At 30.6% G+C, this 24,659-nt stretch overlaps 1 protein-coding gene across 2 annotated transcripts in view; it reads right to left on the reverse strand.

Moving 5' to 3' along the window:
* Positions 1 to 262: 262 nt before the first annotated feature.
* The window catches only part of LOC129225959 (vacuolar protein sorting-associated protein 41 homolog), a 67,133-nt gene continuing 42,736 nt past the window's right edge, over positions 263 to 24,659 (reverse strand). The window contains exons 12-23 of one of the 2 annotated variants that reach the window (XM_054860515.1): positions 23,036 to 23,151; positions 21,199 to 21,252; positions 19,655 to 19,891; positions 17,907 to 18,082; positions 17,077 to 17,269; positions 16,389 to 16,581; positions 13,587 to 13,727; positions 12,693 to 12,829; positions 6,398 to 6,497; positions 5,692 to 5,736; positions 4,498 to 4,586; positions 263 to 895 (exon numbers count right to left, since the gene is read on the reverse strand). In XM_054860515.1, coding sequence (XP_054716490.1) covers positions 842 to 895; positions 4,498 to 4,586; positions 5,692 to 5,736; positions 6,398 to 6,497; positions 12,693 to 12,829; positions 13,587 to 13,727; positions 16,389 to 16,581; positions 17,077 to 17,269; positions 17,907 to 18,082; positions 19,655 to 19,891; positions 21,199 to 21,252; positions 23,036 to 23,151 — 1,535 coding nt within the window. In that variant the 3' untranslated portion in view covers positions 263 to 841. The remainder of the gene's footprint in view (positions 896 to 4,497; positions 4,587 to 5,691; positions 5,737 to 6,397; positions 6,498 to 12,692; positions 12,830 to 13,586; positions 13,728 to 16,388; positions 16,582 to 17,076; positions 17,270 to 17,906; positions 18,083 to 19,654; positions 19,892 to 21,198; positions 21,253 to 23,035; positions 23,152 to 24,659) is intronic. The other variant, XM_054860516.1, reaches the window with a different exon arrangement.

Genomic DNA, 24,659 nt, shown 5'->3' on the forward strand with positions numbered 1-24,659 from the left:
TATTTGTTTAGGAATTATCTGCTGTCTACCGTATGTCAACTTCAGCAAACACTTCTGTTTCAAAGCATTGCTCACAAACATTAGTTATTTTATAAGGTACAACAGAATTTGTTTTAAATTTAAAAATCACTAAACAATTATTAAATTAACAATCACTTATGAATATAACATGATCAAAAGCTTTACATTTACGCATTTTTTTACATTTACAGTAAATTAAAAATGGGGGGGGGGGAGGAGACAGAATAGTGCACGTTCATTACGAAACAAAAGGCTGATATAAGCACCCATATCATTGTAATGGTAATTAGTAGGCATGTGGTTGATAAAATTTAACAAGTCATCCCCCAAAACTTTTCATTATTAATAGGGTTAAACTGAGGTGTTGAAAAGATTTCATTTTTGAATTACTCATAATTTTGAGTCATTTAAAACCAGATGAAAATAAACTTATAATCAGATAAAACTAAAATGTCAAGAATTGCATTGATGCCTAAAGAGGTTCCAATAGTGCATAATTTTTCCAAGTGCTTCATTTCTAAAATGCAGTATTTCTGTTGACAGCACTGTTTAATATTGAAGATAGTTTTTAAACAGAGCCAATTAGCCTCACATATATTAGTCATTAACCATTGATGTGTCAATGAAATTAAAACTATGACGAATTTGTTTTTAATTTAGCTTCATCAAACACTAAGAAATAAAATTCTATTTTGTGTGCAGGTAAGGTAAAAACAAATGCAAATACTTTTTTTAACAGTTGAATAGTTTATTAAATTAAAAAATATTATATACATGTATTAAATTTACACAATCACAATAGAAAAGTCCTTTTTATTCACTATGAACTTCCAGGTGTGCCTCGTTTTTGAGCACTACAGATTGTACAGGTTTCCTACCAAAACAAAAATTCCATGAATACCTTCATTAAAATAATTTCAAATAATGATAAAAATAAGAATGAAAATAAATTAAACTTGAACATTTAAAAAATAATAAAAAGAAATAAGTAAAAGTAACTTATACAAACATACTGAAACCACTATCTGTTCTGAAGTTAAAGTTGATTACTCCTAGTATGATCCCTTCAATTAGTGCCACAACACAGAAATTTCGTATCAATAAAATTGTTTTTATAAAGGAGACAGTGAGAAACAAAGGGATGAGAGTGCAAAAATAAATTTGGCAATAACCAGTACGAATGGTAGACAATCACTCCTCTGTTTTAAGGCAAGAGATGGTGTTATTAGCTGTGGTAGATGCTGCTATATATCGGGATTTAGAAAGTTTTTCAATTAAAGTCTACCTAAGATCTGAACAACTTTAAATGCATTCTACAGAAAACTATGAAAAGTCTACTTACATCCCTTTTCTTCTCACTGCTTTAAATGTCTCAACAAGCAAAGTTAGCAAGATGCAATAGGTTCGACAAAAGAAAAAAAAATGCCACTAATTCAAATGAAAAATTGTTTGCTTTTTAGTTTGTCAAAAGGTCAGTAGTCTCGTTTTTAATTTTATGTATAATTTGATACTGAAGTAAAAGAGCAAAGTAACACACCTGCTTTTTAACAAAAAAGTCCTAAGAAACTATGTACAAACTTTATGGTATGGTATCTTTGTTAAAAGTTCGATTTGCAGCCTGAAGCATTTTTTTCATGTAGTTTTTGTAATTGCAGTTTCTAATAAAATTGAAGCTATTCAAAAAAATATAAAGATTTTCAAACTTTGTGCAGTTATGCTGTACTTAAGTTCTGGTTGTCGTAAAATTTAGTCATGATTTTCTCTCAAAATTTAGTCTCTAAAGTTTATTTAGTAGCCACAAAACTAGTGGTCATTTAGTAGCAATAATACATTGTTGAAAAAAAACAATAAATAAAGATAGTTGCAATCCGGAAAAAATACGGCATTTCCAGATTTTTTGCAATTTATGAAATATTTACAATTTTAAGTATGCAACATCACGGTGCACTTAAAAAAAGGAAGAAAAAAAAATACAAGGAGAAATTGTGCCACTTTACTTTTCTTTTTATCATTAGTTTTCAGGAAAAACAATGACAAGCAAAGGAGAGGTTTTCTTATATGTTCGGCTGCAGGAAAGTTAAAGATACTGAATTATACAGAGTGAGAAGTAGCGAGTGGTGACCCAAGAATGAGTTCAAATGCTGAATATAAGTTTCCTGGAGGGTATTTGAAGGAAGACCACCTCTCAGTCAAGCGACTGCAAGTGTCATGTTTGCCAATAAGCAATGTAAGCAACTGCTAATCTTTCAAAAGCTGTGAGGAAATGGAATTGGAAATAATTTGTCCTGCTAGTGAACATTGAATTTAGCCAATATTCGAATATTCCTATCTAATTAACAGAAACAATTCTAATAAAAAAATAAGAACATATCTTATCTTATGAAAAAAAACCCAGGTTTAAATGAAACAGAAATTTTTCAAGGATTTTTTTACCTCCATGTTTGACAACTAATTTTAAAAAGTTAATTTAGAATGAAAAAAACAAAACAAAATCAAGGTACAGTGAAACCTGTGTAAGTTGACCACTTGCAGTGCACTACTTTAGTGGTAAACTTACAGAGGTTGATTTGTATGATAAGGGCTGATTCCGTGCCTGAAAAAAGGGTCAACTAAGACAAATGGTAAACTTACAAGGGTGGTCAACTTCACAGGTTTTACAGTATTAAAATTTGTTTAATAGGTATTTCAGTTCTATGCTTGGCAATTTTATGCCAAATTTCATGAAATTCTGTGAAATGGCCTTTGTCCAACATGAAATACAAACTAATGCTAATAAACTGACTTTATTTCGCTAGGAATATTAGTCAAGATTTTCTTCCATTAAAAGTTTGATGATTTCCATTTGTTCAGACAATATTTTAATATAGCAATCTTCCAGTTTTTTGCACTAAGCTCTGAGTTACGTATTTGAGCTCTGCGGTAATGGATAATTTTAATCCTTTAGAGCTGGTATTTACAGAGTTGCCAACAGCTTTTAGTTTGTCCCCAGCGAGAAAAAGATAAATTCTTTCAAAAAAGGGACTTTTATCTTTTAATAAAATTAAAAGTAGAGATGCAGTGATTAATCCACCGTAATCGTCCAATCTTCACCAATTTATCGGCTTTTTTTGTTAAAAGTTTTTTTTTTTAATTATTAAAAATGATATGTTATTAAAATTATTTTTGCCTAGAACAAGAAACCATGCTGAATGAATTTATTACAAGTACCAACAGTTTCGAAGTCTGGCTGTCATGCCCCTATTAGGTTTCAAATCAACGAATTATCGCAGTAAGGGAATAAAAATGCCCAGATTTTGGAAAAAGGGGTTTTTTAGGGACTTGAAACTAAGAAAGGGACTTTTAGGAAAAATGGAACCAGTGGGAGTCTTGTATTAAGTTTCTTCTAGCGATGTTGAATTAGTTTTAGATGAAAGAGTAGTAACAAAAAGTTACATTTTTGCAGAAGAAAGTATTTCATTTAAGAAAACTTAAATAATAAAAGGGGGTGTTATGGAAGTATTAACATCACAGAGAGCCAAGATGGGTCTCTATTTTCAGGGTTGCCACTTAATTTTTGAAAAAGAATTCCCTGTATTTTCCCTCTATGAAAATGAAACATTACAAACAAGCAAACACTGATGTTTGAAAAAGAACATTAATGTCTTGATAATTTCACCACAGGAAATATATATATATGAAAAAATAAATAAATTTAAAAAAATAAATAAAAATAAATACATAAAATAAAAATAAATAAATGAGGGGAAAAGGATTCATAATAATTGAAATAATAGCATGGTGATTGAATATATTGAACTTTTTGTGCAAGTTAAAAAAAAAAAAAAAGCATTTTCTTAACCATTCATTACTTGAACCTAAAAGGGTAAAAGTTCAGCAGAACAATGAATATTGATGAATAATTTCATACACTCTAAATCAAATTATCATGAAATTCAAGATACATGTTAAATAAAACAATAAAAATATTATGTTTTTATGATCAACATTTTAATATTTACTTTAGAAAAAAAGTAAAATTACCATTTTTTATTTTACTTTATTACTGAACTTCATTTAATATCATCATCATTATTATTGCTATTTATTTTTTGGTAGTTTATATATTTGGGCATTTATTTTTGCAACTTCAATTTGAAAAAAATATTTCCCCTGTATTTTCCAGGTTTTTGAAGACATTTTCAATATTCCCTAGATTTTCCCTGTTTTTTTGCTGAATTTTTAATTCCCTGTGTTTTTCTTGTGGCGTGGCAACTCGGATGTTGTGATTAGGCTGAAAGCCATGGGAGGCATAAAACAAAGGAGAAGCAAATAAAAAGAACTTTTGCTTCTGCAAATGGTTGATAGCATGGAAAAGTTTGACACATGCCATACTAATTAGTTGTTTCATCATAAATACTTTTATAGACATAACTTATGCGTTTGTTGAAGTAAATGAGAGAAAGAGATTTGAAAAAAAAAAAGCTCAGGAAAACTCACCCATTTTTGCAGATGCATGACTGGAACACAATCTTCGTGAAATACATGTTTGCAGTGAAAAATTATGACATCACCTCCAGTGCGAGAATCTATTTCAAAATATTTTAATGAATATTATAAAAAAAAAACACTTTTTACAAATTAATCTTATAATCACTTCACTACTAATGTATTCAGTGTCAGCAAAGTTTTCTTTTTTTTTTTAATTTATAATTTTTTTTTTTCACATGCAGAGTTAATTTTAATATAGCAAGTTTAAAATGGTTAACCCATACCAGGTGTGAAACTTCTCCTAATCAAACCCACGTTTAGTGATTGCAATACCGGTATTTGGGGTAATTTTGCAATTTCGTAATACGGGTATTTGCTGAGGCAAAATACTGGTATTTTTGGTATTAGCTGAAAATAATATATACTTTCAATTAAAAAATTTCTCAAATTAACTTATTAAATATCTACTTCTATTTTAAATGTACATTTCTTTTTCTATGATACAGAAACAAAATTGATGTAAAAATATGGAGTCAAAAGCATGAACTAATAGAATGTCATCAAACAAAAGTAGCAGAAAGATTGCAAAATGATATTTTCATTACAAGATGGTGAGATAAATTGCATTTTTGTGCACCATGTTTTTATTTTTCTATTTCCTTGATAACCCACTTTCCCTTCTGTGAAAGTTAATTTCGAGTATAATTTTAAATATATTTGTTCTATGAATAATTTATTCCATCTATCAATTGCAGTAATACTTTGATATTTTCTTTAACCTCTAACCAGGAAGGGAGTCCAACTTGAAACATTAAGTTTCGTGCACAAAAAGGGGAGAGCTATTTATAGTTTTTTTTTTCTTCCTACAGTGGAAGCCAAAATCCATCTCATTTGGAAGAAGTTGAGTTTTTGCAACTTGCAACAATTTTTCATGCCGAATCCCATTGAACAGTGATTGCTTTGTTTTTCAAATAAATGTTGTATTAAATAACCATTGTCAGCATAAAGTTTATTTTATCTACTTATTTCTTTTTTTCATAAATAAAATCAATCAAAATAAGACGAAGGTCAACACTAACTAAATCTTAAGGGAAATCAGAACCTTTTACTTCAAATAGAAACTAAAATTGAAATTTGAGGTCTAATAAACAAACAATAAATTACCTGTATATTATTATCTGTAATTAACAAAAGAATACATACCATTTGTAAACAATTTTCGTTCACACAAGGGACATACTTGATTTTCTATTTAAAAAAAAATTATTTACTTAAAATGAATAAATATCTTAAAAAAACAAGATCAATATGAATGCATCAATATGTACTGTTTAGAGTTTATGGTGTAGTATGGTAAAACATGATTTATGAATCTTTTTTCAGCTCTCATTTTATATATCAAAGTAACCAATCATTAGTATCAATATACTGCTGAGAAACACATAATCATTAAATTAGTTTTTTTTCTCCCAGCAGTATATTTTCCTTTTCCTTCTTGTCACCCTCCCCTTCCTTTTTTGCTGTTTTGATATGTTCAAAATTAAAGTGAAAAATAAAACATGGGAATGAGGCATTGTGACCAAGAACTTACAAGATTTTTATTTGTAATTTAAGCAGCATTAATTTTGACATGTAAGCTAAAATGATCAAAGTTAAAATTCAACATATTCAAAAAATAAACAAAATATATTTAAAGCAGTGCTCCCCCCCCCCCCTCCCCAATATTTTTTGACACTCAAAGCATTCAGACGGGCAGGTAACAACAATTTATGAAAGCTTCTCAATAATCTGAATGCCATAAAAGTTAAACAAATTAAAAGGTTAACAACGTGAAATTACACTTTAATGATGATGAATTTGACAAGAATTTTTTAAAACAAAAGTTATACACATGTATAATATATCTTACCACTGACTAAGATTCCTCTCTTTTGTAACTTATTTAATTTTTCTAACAAACTGTAACAGTCAGCAACAAGGATCTTTTTACAACCTTCTCGTAAAGACACCTATTTATCACAGGGAAAAAAACGCTCTCGTTAAATAAAAACCTATAAGTCATAATAAAAAAGAGATCATTTCAAGAGGTTTATTGTTTTTAATATAAATATTTAATATTTCCCATAGTATATATTTTACGGTAAATGTAATTAACTCATCAGTGTAAATAATTACCAGCAATAATTCATAATCACCAATAAACGTGGTAAATATGATAAATTATAGAATATTGATCAAATTTACCCGTTCAATTACGTAATCTCCGATTTGTGATGGGGAATGTAACAAACTCAGATTATTCTGTGGAGTAACTAGGGCATAGTTTCAAAAAATGAATATTTTCAACTGTAAAAAAATTTGTTAATGATTAAAAAAAATATCATACTAGCTATTAACAACTTACAACATTATTTCAATTCAAAAAAAAAAAAAAACTAATGAAAGTAATACTACTTTATTTTACTTTCATTAGATATCTTAGAAGCAAGTTAGAAAATAGCCTAAATATTGTAATATATATGTTGTAAAATGTAAAATGTTCAAAACTGCTAAATATAAAATAAGACTAAGCCTTGTATAATTTTAATAAATATCTCACTTTCATCTAAACAAAAGAGGTTTGCATAAAATAATAACTAGTCTTTTTAAATAACTTTTACGTCCAGTCAAATCAAAGACCTGAATAAGAGAAACAATTTTATAACTAGATTGCTAGTTTTATTACTCCAGATCAGAAAAAAGGGGGCGGGCGGAGGACCCAAACCCTGTCAGAAAACAGTTGCAGATCAACTATTGAATTAACTTTTCTAATGTAATGCCGACATTCGGATTCTTAGAATAGAGTACATTTACAGAAAAATGATTTAGGGGAATCTCAATACTTAATATGATAATTCAGGGGACAAAGTATATGAAGCAATGGAAATTAACATGAAGGGATGTTTTTATAAGAGCTACACTCGTTACAGTGTAACTCTGTTACAACTTCATCCAAGGGAACAAAATATTTGTCACACTATGGCCAAGTGGCATTACAAATAATATCATTTCTATATAAAGAATAAATACCTTTGTGCTGAAAAATTAAAATGTCAGTAATCCAACGTTATTAAGCACAAAACTTGCAAATGATTGCAGACACGTGTTTCGGTGTTACAAGGAACACCTTTTTCAATGCAAAGAAGTGTGAGCTTTTGGATGAAAAGTCATCCGAGAAAAGCAACACGGTGGAACAGGAGGTAGTATAAATATCAAAAAATAGAAATTAAACAAAACAAAAAAGATAAAATGACACATGGAGACAAAATTTATTATATAATTCCATCAGGAAAAAACCGTTAAGTAATAAATTTTAAAAGAAAACCCATAAACAATGCAAAAAGTCCAAAAATGAAACCACTCTGAATAAATTAGCAATAAATTTACCAGCGGGAAAAACTATGTATGGAAGCAATGTATCAAATGGAGAAATGCAGAAAAAACAGAGTGAAGGATAAACATATTGGAATTAGTTAATCACAAAACGAAATAAGAAAGCAAAAAATGAAAAAATAAAAGTAAGAAATGTACGACGTTTACATAAAAATAATAGAAAATCTAAACCAATTTTAACAAAGGAGTCCACACAGAGGAAAAATAGGGAATTGCAGTAAGATCGTTAACTAAATTAGAACGGTTCCTCAGTATGTGAAAAGATTCCCAAAAATCAAGATCCAACGAATTGGGGCATTTTTGGATAATTTGATAAGAGTTAAAATCAAAAGAGTGATTCGATTCCCAACAGTGTTGAGCAATACTGGATTTATTCAGCTGTTGTTTTCTCACATAGCTTTGATGTTCTTTTAACCGAAATTTCAAAGAACGGCGGGTCTGTCCGATGTATCCGAGTCCGCAATTGCAAACAATTTTATAGATCCCACAGCAATTAAGAGGGTGAATAGAATCTTTAAGAGAAGAGAAAGAAAGTTTATTAATAGGAGAAAATACCACTTGGAATTGGAATCGCTTCAGAATCTTAGCAACCTGAAAACTGATACCAGGGAAGAAAGGCAGAACAACTAAATTCTTAGTGTTAAAAATTCTATTAAGAACAACATTTTGAGATTTTTTGCAAAGTTTTTTATAAATGGAATCAACTAAGGTGGGCGGATAGTCTCTATCAACAGCCACAGCTCTTATATAGTTAAGTTCCGCATTAAGAAGCTCAGGTGAAGAACAAATATTCATTGCACGATAAACATATGTGTTGAAAGCTGAATATTTTTGATTAGGAGGGTGAGACGATAATCTATGTGGGGGTAAGGAAACAGCAAAAGGTTTACGATAAACCGTAGTTTCAAAACCGGACTCAGTTCGAGAAACGAGAACATCCAGAAATGGAAGGCAATTATTCTGTTCTTTTTCACAAGAGAATTGAATATGAGGATCAATGGAATTTAAAATGGATAAAGCATCATCAATGCTTAGTTGACCGTGGTTCATAAGAACAAAACAGTCATCAACATAGCGAACATAGAATTGAAACTGTAGTTTTTGAAACAACTTGACCTCAAAGTAATGCATGTAAATATCACTAATGATGGGGCTAAGTGGGTTTCCCATTGCCAAACCATCCAACATAGTATAAAATTTACCATTAAAAACAAAGGAACTTTGCCTTAGACAAGTATGAGTAAGGAAAACTAAATCCTCAATTTCCTTAGAGGTAAAATGAAATTCAGACAGTCTACTCTGAAGGCATAACAATGAACCCTCGACCGGAACGTTCGTAAATAATGATTTCACATCAAAAGAAACCATAAAAGAAGTATTTGGAACGCAATTCTGAATTTTTTTGACAAACTCGATAGAGTTTTTTACAGTGAATACATTATTACTCATAAGAGGAGAAAACACAGAGACTAAATATTTTGCAAGTTTATAAGAAGCCGTACCAATATTGGAAACAATCGGTCTGAAAGGAATGCCAGCTTTATGTACCTTGGGTAAAGCATAAAATCTAGCGCAATTAGCAATAGAAGGAATAACAGAGCGTTTAACATTTATTGGAATAGACTGAACAGACTTGACAGCCGAAGAAATAGTCTTTAACTCATTTTCACTAGGATCTTTAGAAATCTCTAAGTATGGACCAGAAGAAATCAAATCATTAGTTTTGTCAACATAAGATGATTTGTCAAGAACAACAATTTGACCACCCTTGTCAGCTTTAGTAACAACAATATCTGAATTAGAAGTTCAATTCTTTACAGTACGCCGAACAGTATTAGTAAAGACGGGATTGGAAATTCTAGAATTAAAGTCCACATTAGAAGCAATAAGATGCCTAACGCAATCTTTTTGATTGGATGATAAGGCACTAAATTTAAAAGCTTTCTCAATAGGAGCAATAAGCTTAGAAAAAGAAGGTTTGCTGGCCAGAGCAAAGTTATCATTGCATTTTAGAGCATTAATTTGAGAACTATTTAAAGGAACACTTGAAATATTAACGACAACATTTTTATTTACCACTGGTAAATTTTCCGAAGGAACAACTTTCGAATTTCTACAAAGTTTAGCTAATTTCTTTTTCAAAACAACTTGATGATTCTCCGTAGAACGAAGGGTTCTAGACCAAGAAGTTCTATCAACATAATCAAAATCAGAAATAGAATTTGAAATAGAGAGATGCAAATCATAGAGCTCACGTTCAATAAACGAGAGGCGTTTCCTAGTTTCTTGGATCGAAGCTCTAAGTAGAGCCAATTTCGACCGAAAAATAACTTTATCAATTTTTACAGAACGTGGTAAGTTACATTTCAAAGAAATAAAATTCGGAATAACTTTTCTGCGCCTACATTCTTGATGAAATTTTAAGTGGTTCAAAAAGCGAAACTTCTTAATACGAAGATTGCAAAACCTATTGTTTTGAGACATTCCAAAAACAAAATAACAAAGTACATAAGAACAAATTATTATCAAAAATACAAATCAAATTAAAACAGTAACAAGGCAAAAATGAAGCAAAATTCAAAACTACCAAATACAACAAATACAACCAAAATTCAAGGCAAGAAGAAAGAAAAAAGAAAGTAGAATGCAAACGTACGGCCCGTTTAAGCCAACTAAATAAAGAATAAATACCTTTGTGCTGAAAAATTAAAATGTCAGTAATCCAACGTTATTAAGCACAAAACTTGCAAATGATTGCAGACACGTGTTTCTTGCATTGAAAAAGGTGTTCCTTGTAACACCGAATATTTTATACCAAAATATTTAGTCTCTGTGTTTTCTCCTCTTATGAGTAATAATGTATTCACTGTAAAAAACTCTATCGAGTTTGTCAAAAAAATTCAGAATTGCGTTCCAAATAATTCTTTTATGGTTTCTTTTGATGTGAACTCATTATTTACGAACGTTCCGGTCGAGGGTTCATTGTTATGCCTTCAGAGTAGACTGTCTGAATTTCATTTTACCTCTAAGGAAATTGAGGATTTAGTTTTCCTTACTCATACTTGTCTAAGGCAAAGTTCCTTTGTTTTTAATGGTAAATTTTATACTATGTTGGATGGTTTGGCAATGGGAAACCCACTTAGCCCCATCCTTAGTGATATTTACATGCATTACTTTGAGGTCAAGTTGTTTCAGAAACTACAGTTTCAATTCTATGTTCGCTATGTTGATGACTGTTTTGTTCTTATGAACCACGGTCAACTAAGCATTGATGATGCTTTATCCATTTTAAATTCCATTGATCCTCATATTCAATTCTCTTGTGAAAAAGAACAGAATAATTGCCTTCCATTTCTGGATGTTCTCGTTTCTCGAACTGAGTCCGGTTTTGAAACTACGGTTTATCGTAAACCTTTTGCTGTTTCCTTACCCCCACATAGATTATCGTCTCACCCTCCTAATCAAAAATATTCAGCTTTCAACACATATGTTTATCGTGCAATGAATATTTGTTCTTCACCTGAGCTTCTTAATGCGGAACTTAACTATATAAGAGCTGTGGCTGTTGATAGAGACTATCCGCCCACCTTAGTTGATTCCATTTATAAAAAACTTTGCAAAAAATCTCAAAATGTTGTTCTTAATAGAATTTTTAACACTAAGAATTTAGTTGTTCTGCCTTTCTTCCCTGGTATCAGTTTTCAGGTTGCTAAGATTCTGAAGCGATTCCAATTCCAAGTGGTATTTTCTCCTATTAATAAACTTTCTTTCTCTTCTCTTAAAGATTCTATTCACCCTCTTAATTGCTGTGGGATCTATAAAATTGTTTGCAATTGCGGACTCGGATACATCGGACAGACCCGCCGTTCTTTGAAATTTCGGTTAAAAGAACATCAAAGCTATGTGAGAAAACAACAGCTGAATAAATCCAGTATTGCTCAACACTGTTGGGAATCGAATCACTCTTTTGATTTTAACTCTTATCAAATTATCCAAAAATGCCCCAATTCGTTGGATCTTGATTTTTGGGAATCTTTTCACATACTGAGGAACCGTTCTAATTTAGTTAACGATCTTACTGCAATTCCCTATTTTTCCTCTGTGTGGACTCCTTTGTTAAAATTGGTTTAGATTTTCTATTATTTTTATGTAAACGTCGTACATTTCTTACTTTTATTTTTTCATTTTTTGCTTTCTTATTTCGTTTTGTGATTAACTAATTCCAATATGTTTATCCTTCACTCTGTTTTTTCTGCATTTCTCCATTTGATACATTGCTTCCATACATAGTTTTTCCCGCTGGTAAATTTATTGCTAATTTATTCAGAGTGGTTTCATTTTTGGACTTTTTGCATTGTTTATGGGTTTTCTTTTAAAATTTATTACTTAACGGTTTTTTCCTGATGGAATTATATAATAAATTTTGTCTCCATGTGTCATTTTATCTTTTTTGTTTTGTTTAATTTCTATTTTTTGATATTTATACTACCTCCTGTTCCACCGTGTTGCTTTTCTCGGATGACTTTTCATCCAAAAGCTCACACTTCTTTGCATTGAAAAAGGTGTTCCTTGTAACACCGAAACACGTGTCTGCAATCATTTGCAAGTTTTGTGCTTAATAACGTTGGATTACTGACATTTTAATATCATTTCTGTTTTTGGACAAATCAAGGGACTGAAATTTTTTGACATTATAGAAGAGCTCTCACTGTAACAATATTCAACCATACAATAAGTAAACTTAATACTGCTTAATTTGTTAGAAGATTCACCTGCAAAGTGTAATCATGGAGAATTTTCACCAATGAATCTCGAAGTCCAGGAATTTCCATGCCATTGGGTATTTTCTGAATCAGCATAATAGGGTCTACATGGGTCCCAATATTCTGGAGCAGAACTGTGATGAAACCTGGAGGGGGAAAAAAGGGTCTTTAATCAATAATCTAAAGAAACAATATTGTGTATTTTAATTCAATTTCTCTCAATTCGGTAGTTAACCACCAATCAACTGTCAAAGACTGCTACTATTGAGGAGGCTACACTCACTTGGTGAGTAGAGCTTGTTTATTGTGGGTAGCAGGCAGGGGGTGGAAGCCCCAAGTACTAAAATAAAATTTGTAACTTGCTAATTAATTTGGAATCAAATTCTGTTTGAGATTTTTTTTAAAAAGAACTAATTCAAACAAATCCTCCTCACTTACAGTACTACTTTTACTGCCATTTACATCAATGTCAGATGAATTTAAAATTAACCAAAATCTCAACATCACTTTTGTTTAAAGCTTTAAAAATGTCAATCTCGTAAAAATATTTGAAATGACATCACTCATTAATGAAGCTTAGCTTTGTAAAATAGAATTGTACATTAGTTTCAAGGATGAATGTCTTTACTTCAGTAAATAATACTAAATCCTCAAACAAAACGAATTTTAGATTTATAGATGGAGAATGTTTTAGCACTTTTCTGTATAAAAATTAGCATGAAACTTGCATGCAACAATTTATAAATTGTTTTTAACCAAACTAACCCAATTTATAAATGAGTGAACATGTTATTCAGATAAAAACTTGCATATATATTTAAATGCTTTTGCACACATACAATTTTTATGTCACTTACTCGTCAAAAAATTCTAAATGATGAACAATCTATATAACATACTCACTTGGTTTATCCAAAGAACTTTCAATAAGATCTTCCCAGAGCTCCTTGTCATCGTGTTCTTTGCAAAACTGTATTGCCTGATTTATATCTTGAAGTTGTTCTGTAATTTGCTCCAGTGCTTGTTTTGTGTTACCCATTCGACCTATTAATTTTTTAAAAATACAATATCACTTTAAATTTTTCAAAATAATTAAACAAGCATTACATTAAAAAAAACCATGTAGATAAGTTTATTAATTACAATAACAGTAATAAAATTGTGTTCATTACTAAACTGCAAAATATATAGAATATACTAATGCTCAAAAATATCACAAGATTAAACATTTAAAAATGTTTCAAGACAATGAGCCTCAAAAATAGTAATGCGTTGTTCTGAAGAAGTATTTTTGAATTGTGTTGTAGAAGTACATTATTGCTGTAGGTTTAGTATTGTAATCATTACCAGCAGATTTCCTTTTCAAAAGAATGAATCTATTTTTTTTGACTTTAGTTTCCTAACAGATAATACTACAAGATAGCTTCCACGACACCTATTAGACTAATATTGAGTTGATTCCTCCTACAAGGTTTTCATTTGACTCCACCCCTCGAGACGTGGGCTGTCTCGAAGCAATAGGGAAGTTCCTTTCAAATGCTTTACAGCATATTATGATCCACTGAGTTTGTCAAACATGTTACCTGTTCTTTAAATCATCCAGTATGAAGAGTAGTGTTTATGCAATTACACCACACATATGGCTTTTACCAGCTTAAGTTCCTAACATTTAACTCAATAAACTATTAAATCAAAAGAGAATTTGCATTTGAAAAATGACATTAAAAACAAGGTTACCGTTCAAACTATGACGTACCAAGTAGGGTGGTTCAACATTATTTTTCAAACCAGATTTGCCAGGATCAGCAATCTATTGATTTATATTAAAGCCAATGTATGTCATGATAAATAGGGTGGATTGTATAAGGAAACAATTATTACCAAAAAAAAGAGAGCAAAAATGTATTTATCACAAATTTTCATTTTGAATGTATTGGTTCACTTTTAGAATACATGGTAATAACTGGTTTATCTTTGCAAAGTTTTCATACATGTTTAAGTTTAGAACAATTGGGGGTTTATGCTGGCTGTCTACTTGGTTTTAAAACAGCTTTCGGCAACAAATTTTAAACAAAGAAATTTGTTCATTGTTGGTGTTTTATAGCTTGATCAAGGGAAATTTGATGCACTGAAGATTTGCAGAAGTTGGGACTGAAGGCTCAAGAATTGATAATGAGCATTTTTTAAAAACCATTCAAAAGGGATCAAGTCATATGAACAGAAGAGTTTTCCTGTTGAGATATAAACATCGGCCTCACAATGTGTCATGATTATAGAATTAAATATTGTTATAGTAGCTGTTGATAGCAGTTAGCATTCAAATGATTGCTCAAACAGACTACATCAGTTTTTCCTGATATTCCAAACCTGATCCATTCCATAATAGAACTGCCACCAGCTTTACATTTCCAGAACATATTTCCATCATTATATGACATCAAGCCTTAAAAACTAGCAGCAATATGGATTATTAAGGGTTTTTTTATTGAAATTAATGAATATGACTCAATAAGTCTTTTTCCACAAAGAAACTTTTTGCGCAAATTGCAAGAATTTTTCTTTATTTTTTTTCAGTTAACTTCAGAGAAAATTTATGCTTGCAGTAAATTTAACTGCCTGCTTTCCCTAGGGCGCCCATATGCAAAATTTTAAGGGGGGGGGGCGCTCAGATATTTCCCCCATGATTTAGCAGGACATTTTTTCCATAGAAACCGATTTCGGTACAGATTCATGTTATTAAAATTTGACATTTTTAATAACTTATTCATTAATTGTTGGAGAAGGAATGTTTTTACATTTTTGCAAAGAAAAAAGTACGAACAGCAAGGAAGTTCTAATTCCAAAGGGGGGGGGGCTTGAGCCCCCACTTGCCCCCCCCCCTCCCATATGGGCGCCCTTGTGCTTTACTACTCTTGAGCAACGTTTTGTATTGGAGGATTTTTGTTGTATGGCTGCTAAAAGAAAAGCCTGCATTTTCACAGTTCAACTCAGTCACAATAGCTTTTCTTTGTTACAATATCCCTTTTGATGCCTGGGTAAATTTTTCCCACCCCTTCTCTTAAGCTCTTCTAAGTTACAAAAAGCTGTCAACAACTTTGGAATGTCGTTAAACAAAAGTTTGTCAAACCAAAAGTTGTTAGCAACATTTTCAAAGCATGTTGATGTTGCTTTGATAAGATAATGCAAAAAAAAAAAAAAAAAAAAAAAAAAAAAATACAGCTTAAAATTTTTAATTCCAAAGTAAATATTATCTTCCTAATGAAGATACAATGTGTTTAACTTGATGGCTACTTATGTTCCCTACTATCTGGAACTACTATAGTTCAATATTTGTTTGCATTGGATGAATCAAAATTATATACATAGCAATGCTTGTTTTTAAAATTCAACAGAGTTTATGTCAGACAACAGTAAACCAAGTCTTTGAGGCCCGAAAGAATCAAAAAATAACATTGACTTTCAAATATTTCTCATCGTTCAGTTATGCACTGGTACAACAGTTTTAAAAGTGCCCTTTTTGTTGGCTTAATGGTCTCATTTTTTTTAAATTCTGGAATTATTTTTCACACCTTTGTGATACTCCCTAAATTTAAATGATTTTTTCTTTCAGTATAGCTAGAAAATATATGGTTTGATATTTTTTAGTCGTCAAATGCACCAAACTAATTTTGTGACTACAGAATCATTTTTGAAAAAATTACCTACCTAAAAGGAAAACAACTTCATGAATCAAACTTCTTTGTTGACAAATGTCAAGTGCAAACTCAAGTGAGTAATTGTGAGAAGTTCGAAGAAAAGGTAGCAAAAGCTCAGGTGCATACTCAGCATAGAGCTCTACTAATAATCCGTGGTGCTCCTCTCCCAAAGTAGGATCCTTCAAAAAGGCTTTATGTAGATACTGAAATTGATTGAATGAAATAAAATTATTTAATAACACAAACCATCTATTTGCTTAACAATAAATGATAGCAATCTAGTTACCAAGCATCTTTGGAAATTTGACAAATAGCTTTAACAATCACAAACAAAATATTATTCTAAGAGTATTTATAATTGAATGGCAATCTTCATTATGGCCATGTCAGAAGTTCAAATGAATTTCTAGTGCAACCCAATAATGAATAATAGATTTAACAAGGCATGAATGAATGGAAATCTGAAGCAAATTCTGAACAAACAGCACATGAACCATAATTCACTTATTTTACAAGTCATTTTATAAATGATTGATTTTTATATTTATTGCTGAAAAAAATATTCACAAAACTATGTAAAACCAAACTGCCTTTAAAAATCAACACAGAACGTTAACACGTTGGAAAATAAACTAAACAATCAAAACGTAAAATACTAAGCCAGTTCCTTAAAATATAGGCAAAAAACGAATGCTCACTTCGTACAATAATTGCTTCTTGTTTTTCAGCTTTGAAACCACTAGATTGACAGGGACCTTTTCAACATTGTTCAAAAGCAGACTAGTAGCTGCAGATGGATTGAGTTCCATTAGAGTATCTAATTTGTCATGAACACTTCCAAACAGATTATGGTTTTGTATCAGTTTAAAGATTCTGTCTTTGCTTCCAATTCTAAAATAAAAAGCATTGAGAAAAATGAACAAAGATTAATTTTTCTTTCAATGAAATAAACAAAATGTTATTAATAACCATATTTATAACAATTGCACCTCAGAAAAACAAATAGTCATGGCAAAGATCTTACAGCATCTAGGTCATGAGTGGCCAGCATATTAAACAGGTGGGCTAAATTTCAAAAATATATATTTTGTCGGGCTGCATTTTCTTTTTAAAAGTTTTTTTTTGAGTTAAAAACCTCAAATGAGCAAACTTGTCTACAGCTTTACCATATCATTTCTTCTCAGCAAAGGAGATAGTTCTGCGAGAAAATTTGTTCTTGAAAATCAAATTTAACTGAAAGTTATGCATTTATACAGGAACTGAAAATATTTTAATTTAGTGTGACGTTCGACTCAGTTTTGTTTAAAAAAAATCAGCAATGCTGATCTTGAGTGAGGTGTCTGCTACTTTATAGGAATGATAGAATGGTTTATCATTTCTTCATAAAAAATATAGGATTTAATGCAAATATAGGATGACTTTATTCTCAGCACAATTCAATTAAATGTAATAACTAATGTAAAATACAAGGAAATTTATAGCTGTAAATTAAATGATCCACCCTTCCCGTTCAGATAAATGTACTTACTCTATAAGGACATTGAAGGCCTTGTCGAACTTTTTATCATAAATGTATAATTCACTAAGGCTTTCCAACAGTAGTTTAGAGTCTGGAAACAAAGCAAGTTGCTCTAAAACAACAGTAATTATGGTTGGAACATCATAAACATGACTTGGCCAAGATCGAACCAAATTCAGGAAGCCCTAAAAATTAATTTAGGCATAATCAGTAAAAGAAATCATATAAAACATATTTTATGAAAATTTTAAGAAACAATATGCACATTTCCGATTCCTTTAAAAAACAAGCTGATGTGTGCATAACATGGCTTCCTTTTACACCAATTTAAAGTTATTTCCCAATTATTGGCAATTTTAATGTGATTCAACAGTGTTAACACTCTAAATATCATCAATAATGGCCAAATGGAAACCAAATTTAAAAAAAAAAAAAACGCCAAATTTGTCCTCAAGTTGGCGACAAAACTTGGGGACCCAAGAGCTTGCCAATGTATTGCCAAGTGTTTGCATAAATTATAACACCACATGAGTTTGCATTGAAATTAACATTGATTTACTCCAAAAAAGGTGTAAAAAGCCCCCTTTGGGACATCTGAATGCAACCAAAAAGGGAGGTGCACAACTAGACCCCACTAGGAGTCTATGTATCAAATTTCAACTTTCTAGGACGTAACGTTCTTGAGTCATGCGACATACATACGTACATACAGACGTCATGAGAATAGTGGTTTTTTTTCTCAGGGATCGTCAAAACGGTTATTTCGCATGTCTATACGTTCTTAGGCACTTATCCGCGTGTGGTCAAGTTGAAAAAAAAAACTGAACATTAATTCGAGGGTGAGCAAAATGGAAATTAAGGCCGAATTTTAAGTAATTTTTTTATTTTTTTTTTATTTTTTTTTTGTGAATACAATGCTTCTTTTTTTGTAAAAGGAAGTAAATAAGCAAACATGCAACAAAATCAAATTAAACTTTCAGAATTTCCCTTTCACTTAAAAAAAAAAAAAAAAACGACAGTAGTAACACAGTAACAATAATAAACATTAGTAATAAATTATTTAAGCCAACAAAAGTTGCATGTATGTTTTGCAACATTTTAAAGTCATACAGGAAACATGAATGAATCGTAAGATAAGAATATGCTGTAATAAAATTTCAATATGTGATGTTAATGTTGGTTATGAAAGGGTAATAATAAAATTAACACTCAATGTTTTAAAGAAGGTTGCAAAAATTGCAAGAATGTTTAATGGTAATATAAAATTCCATTATGAGAGACACAAAGATACAAAAATCGTATAACATTTTAAAAAGAGTTATTTACCAAAAAAAAAGGAAAAAAGAAAAAAAAAAAGCAGTAGCGATATTTTTACCAGCACTTTTTCACTTAAATGATTAAAGTTTAAGCAAAACTGAATTTTCAAAAACATGATGTTTACAAAATTTATTGAAGAGGTGGAGGGACATTTTTTTTTTCCTTTTAATGAATACTAATCTTAAATTAAGATGATTGAGTTAGAGAGAAAAAGGGGGGAGGAATACATGAAGGAATACAAGTTTAAAAATAGAAATATCTGTAAATAAAAAGAATAATTAAATATACTTAAGAGAAGTATTAATTAAAAGTAACTATTCAACAATGGAATTATAACATTACATGCATGCTACATACATTGATTTTAAAACGTTATTACATTAGCTCACCTCCACCCTTCATCCACAATTAATCAATTGATTTATGGCAAAATTTCTTACTTTTTGATCATACTGTAAAAATTCATTTAAAATCATCTCATAAATTGCAGGAACTAAAACCAGGTCATCAGTAGGAATGAATGGTGCAATCACTCTCAACTGTCCTAATTCAGCAAAACGATATACGCCTGTTTCCCAAACATCTTTGTTTTTTTCAAATATTGTTCCACATAACTCAGCAGCATCACTATACTGTCTCAACTCAAATAAATGATTCAAGTATATGTTACCAACATCCTTGAAAAACAAAAGAAAACAACAGTGTTAAAAATATATTAATAATAAATTTAAATTAATTTTACAGGGTTCATACTCTACTTGGATGAAAAAATTCCATGACTTTTCCAGGACTTTTTCATGACTCATGAAAATTTTCATGACCTAGTTACATGAAGAGAATAGTACTATTTCATATTAAACTTGCCCTTTTTTTTTTGGAAATGAGCATTAGCAAAACTTCTTTGTGAATGCCACTACCTGATTGAAAAAATATCGGTGTACACCTAAAAAACTGTATAATTCTTGTCTGTTTTCATCATATACGTTTAAGTTAAGTAAAACTACAGTGAATGTCGCTTAAATGTCGACTATTTTTTATAAACAGGCAGAATAATAATGATTGGGGAAAAGGTTGAATGAATCATTACTAAGTTTCAATAAATTTCTGAACCAGATATTTATTTAAAAAAAATATAAATAAAAACATTTCACAGTAAATAAATCTTTTGATTTAAATGTACTTGTTTACTTATTTGTATATTTTCAAATGCATATAAATTAATAGGTTCAGAAATTCCAGAACATGTTTGAATAATGACACTGAACGTGCCAGTGGGTCGCATGGATTAGTTTTGCGGGCCGTATATTGGGCACTACTGTTTTTGAGCGTTAGAGTTCCCCTATTTCTGTATTCTATCGCCTGACTAAAGATTGTTAAAAACCTTCAACAAATTGAGATAAACTCTGACAAATTTTAAAATACAAATTTAGGAGGGATGGAAACGAACTTGGATGCAATGTTTTTTGAGATCGTTCAATTTTGAAATTTAAATAGCTTTCATGGTGCACACACACACACACAATACTAAATCACTCAAGATTTCTAATACTCTTTTTAACTACTGTTACTTTTTCCCAGAACATTTTTCCATGACTGAAAATAAATTTCCATGACTTAGACTGAAAATTTCAATTTTCCATGACTTTTCCAGGTCTGAAATTTGCTAATTTTTTTTCCATGACTTTCCAGGATTTCCATGACCCATACGAACCCTGATTTTAAATCTAAATTATAAATCCATGAAATGCTTCCTCTGTGCAAAAACAAATTTATTTTGTTTTGGCAAACATTTTGTTATAAAACAGTTCACCCATGAGATCATGACCGCAACATTGCCATTTTTAAAAAAGTCTTTGCAAAACTTTTATTCTGTTAGAAGGAAGTGAAATTTAACTGCTGATTTGAAAAAAATGGCAAGGAAATAGTAATGCTTTTTTATTAACACTTAATATGTAAAGAAAAATTTTTATAACTGAATACTTACCAAAAGCGTATATTTTCTCAAATTTTTGCTTTCACTGACAGCTTTCAAAGCCTCCTAACAAAGATAGAAAAAATAAATATATAAAATAAGACAAGAATCATTTTCAGTTAGCAATATAATGTTCAAAATACAAGAACAATATTCTAATCTAACTAAAAAATAAAGTATGGGGTATTTTATATTGAATGCGAATAAAAGAATGCACACCTGTGACCTTTGTAATTGATTTGTTTTAATTAATCAAGCTCACATTGTCAGCTTGATTAATTAAACTGTCAGGGTCATCCAGGGGTTGGATTGTCCCAAGTCCCAAGATGTGAGAGAACGACATCAAGATCTTTTGCTGCTAATCGTTCAGTTTTGTTAATATTATTCCTTTTTCTTATGCTAACATATAATAAGAATTAATTTTAAATATTTTCCCCCTTATCCTTTATTATATGCTGCCCATAGATATCAGAATGTATTTTACTTATGTAATACTTGAGGTAGAGAAATAGTCAATACTTTCCCATTATACCCCCCTACGGAGTTAGGCGTAATTTGGTGGCTTTGAAAGGAGAATTCTTCCACCTACTGTGTACTAAAATGCTGCAACTGATTCATCTCTAGGGGTGCGGCGTGATCTCTTATATCAACTCTGATTGCATTTCATGAGCAGAAATTGCCCTTAATTCTGAAATGTAACATGTTTAGCAGCCTCTACTCCAGTCTCAATGCCTTATATGAGTGTTTAGGATTAAGAAGAGCAATCAAGCTGAAAAACCTTTATTGCAAGGCAGTGGAATAGCTGACATGCTTGTATTCACTAAGCTAAATTTCCGAGAAGGAAGATTCAACCATGCCCAAACAACTTTTAAAAGCTGCATTAATTGAAAATAGTGAACCTCTTTCTCAACAATTTAAGTATTTATTTACAAAAGTAGTTTTTAAGAATGTTGTTGCTTTTGAAGTAATTACTGGAATTATTAATGATCCAAGTAAAACTTACTACATTTCCACTTAATAAGGGGGGGGGGGAATGGTAAGATTAAAGTGTATGTAAGAGGTTTTTCTTTCTTTTGAGATTTCTGTTTTCTCTTGGTAGCATGCAATTTCATTTATTTATTTATTTACTGTTTACATGCTTCCTAGGCAGCAGTCAGATATTTGAAAATACAAATTTTGCTTAAAGACAATTATTTTTATTTTTAACTATAGTGCACTTGGTCTTCGTAAGGTGCTGATAAATCTTGAATTATGAACTTGTATATGGAAAGCACTGGATGAACAATGTGCAAAATGACAAACTGTGCATAGTATTAACTGCATACAGACCGGAAAGTGCATCTAATTCAGTTAAGTAAATCCCAGTAATCACTTGATTTTCATTTTTGAGAAATTCCTTGATTAATTGTGAAGAACCATCAATAGGTTTTGATTTATGAAACTTATAAAAAATAATTTATAAAATTGCGTGAGAAATAAACTGATACAAAGCTGTATTTATTTTATTAATTTATCTTTTTTTTCAGTTAAAACATTAATAAACTGATTTAAAAAAAAAAAGCTGTTTAATCCTAAAAATGGGTTATGCATCTGTTACACTTGATTTATAACAAAACTAAAAATAAGCTTGCTGGTTAGTCATGAACCTTCTCTTGGCTGTTCCACCATGTTGTAGCACATAGGCAAATATAAGCAAGAGAGCAAGAGGACTTGATAAAACAAAAATGGGCAAAACAAAATATACAATTTTAACTGGCAGAGCCCAGTTTTTATTATAATAAATTACCTATAAAATGCGAAGTCAAAACTTTAGAAAAAAAATTTAAATGAGCCAAAAATAAGACCTTACTTTAAAACGATCATGTTCCAATAACCATGCTATATGATCGTCATCATTCCTAGGTTTAGCAACAACAAAATCTTTCAAACTTAATATAAAATATAGTCCTTCTTCAGACAGGCTTTCTGTAAGAAAAAAAAAAGCAACATGAGATCAAACAATTTATTACATCTTTCTTTACACTAACCCTCCTCTTCCCTTTTTTCCAAAAAAATAAAGTACATAAATAAAACCATTGGATTTTGATTAAAAACTTCTAAAACTGGGTGAGGTACCAACAGTAAGTACAAATTTTCACAAGTTTGAAGCCCTATCTACAATTGAACAGTAACTTTATGAAGGCCCTCCAAATTAGTCGTTCACAAAAGGTAGTGCCTCTCAATATTTAGATTTAACAAATTCTTCGTGAACAGTTAAGAAAAATGGCTTTTCTGCTTTCATGTGGTAATTCTCCCAGAAAAGGGATCAACATGGACCAAAGCAACTAATTCACAAAATATAGGACACTTTTTGGAAAAAATATACAACAAAAAAAGGGGAGAGGGGGAGAAAAGAAAAAGTTTAAAGTAAACAGCAATTATTAAAATTTGCATACATAATATAAAAAAATACTTCTTTGTGTTTCCAATCAGCAAGGAATCATTATACGTACAGATCTTATTAATTTTTCGCTATCAGAATAAAGTAAAGTAAAATTTGTCAGACACAAAATAATAATAACAATACCGAAAAGAAACACTTCATTTAAATTTAAAATTTAGAATGATACAGAAACAAATTACACAGAACTGCACTGATGTGGGCAGGTAAATGGCAGCATATACAAAAATGAATTTTGAGGCATATGAAGAAACAGATTTGTGATTCTCCACAAACAATAGTAAAAATATTGGAATTGGAAGTTCTTTTCATGCTTTATTTTTGGCGCAAACCAAACACACTTACATGAAATACACCGCCAGCCAGGGGCAGCAAATAGGGAGGGCGAGAGGGGGCGGTTGCACCCTGAAATATTTCACTAAGATTAATAAAAAATGGGTACATTCAATTTCGGTAACTTAGAAAATCATTTGCCTGCATTTTCAGAACAGAAAAAACTGGTGTAGAATAATTGTTTGCCTTAATTAAAGAAGTAATCTCTTCATGGTAAATATTTCATATTTGTGTACTCCATGTTATGATGGTGCATCTTGTATAAGATGCCCGCACAGTGTTGAGACTACGCAATATTTTCGCGTGAACTCCATGTCATTTCACATAAATTTTAATGCTCATATTATAACTTAATGTTTAGCTGGTAAGTGTTCATTGATGCCTTGTAGAAACACATTTTAGCAACTCAATGTATTATATGCTTTCATGGTAACTTTTGGTAAAGATATGCTATTTTTGAAAAACATCTCACGCCAAAAAATACTTTCACATCAACAAATATATCTTGAGGCTCTTTACTTGACAATCTCTGAGTGACAGAAGATGGTATTCTAGAGTTAAATCTATAAAAGCCTCCTGGAAGAATTACTAGAAACTGTCCTTTTCATCAATAGAAAATCTGATATCATTTTAATATGTATGACTTTGAATTTTTGTTTACTTTATTTATACTGCGGAGCGTTTTTTGAACAATGCTACT

Source organism: Uloborus diversus, chromosome 7 (assembly GCF_026930045.1).
Source record: "Uloborus diversus isolate 005 chromosome 7, Udiv.v.3.1, whole genome shotgun sequence".
Taxonomy (NCBI): domain Eukaryota; kingdom Metazoa; phylum Arthropoda; class Arachnida; order Araneae; family Uloboridae; genus Uloborus; species Uloborus diversus.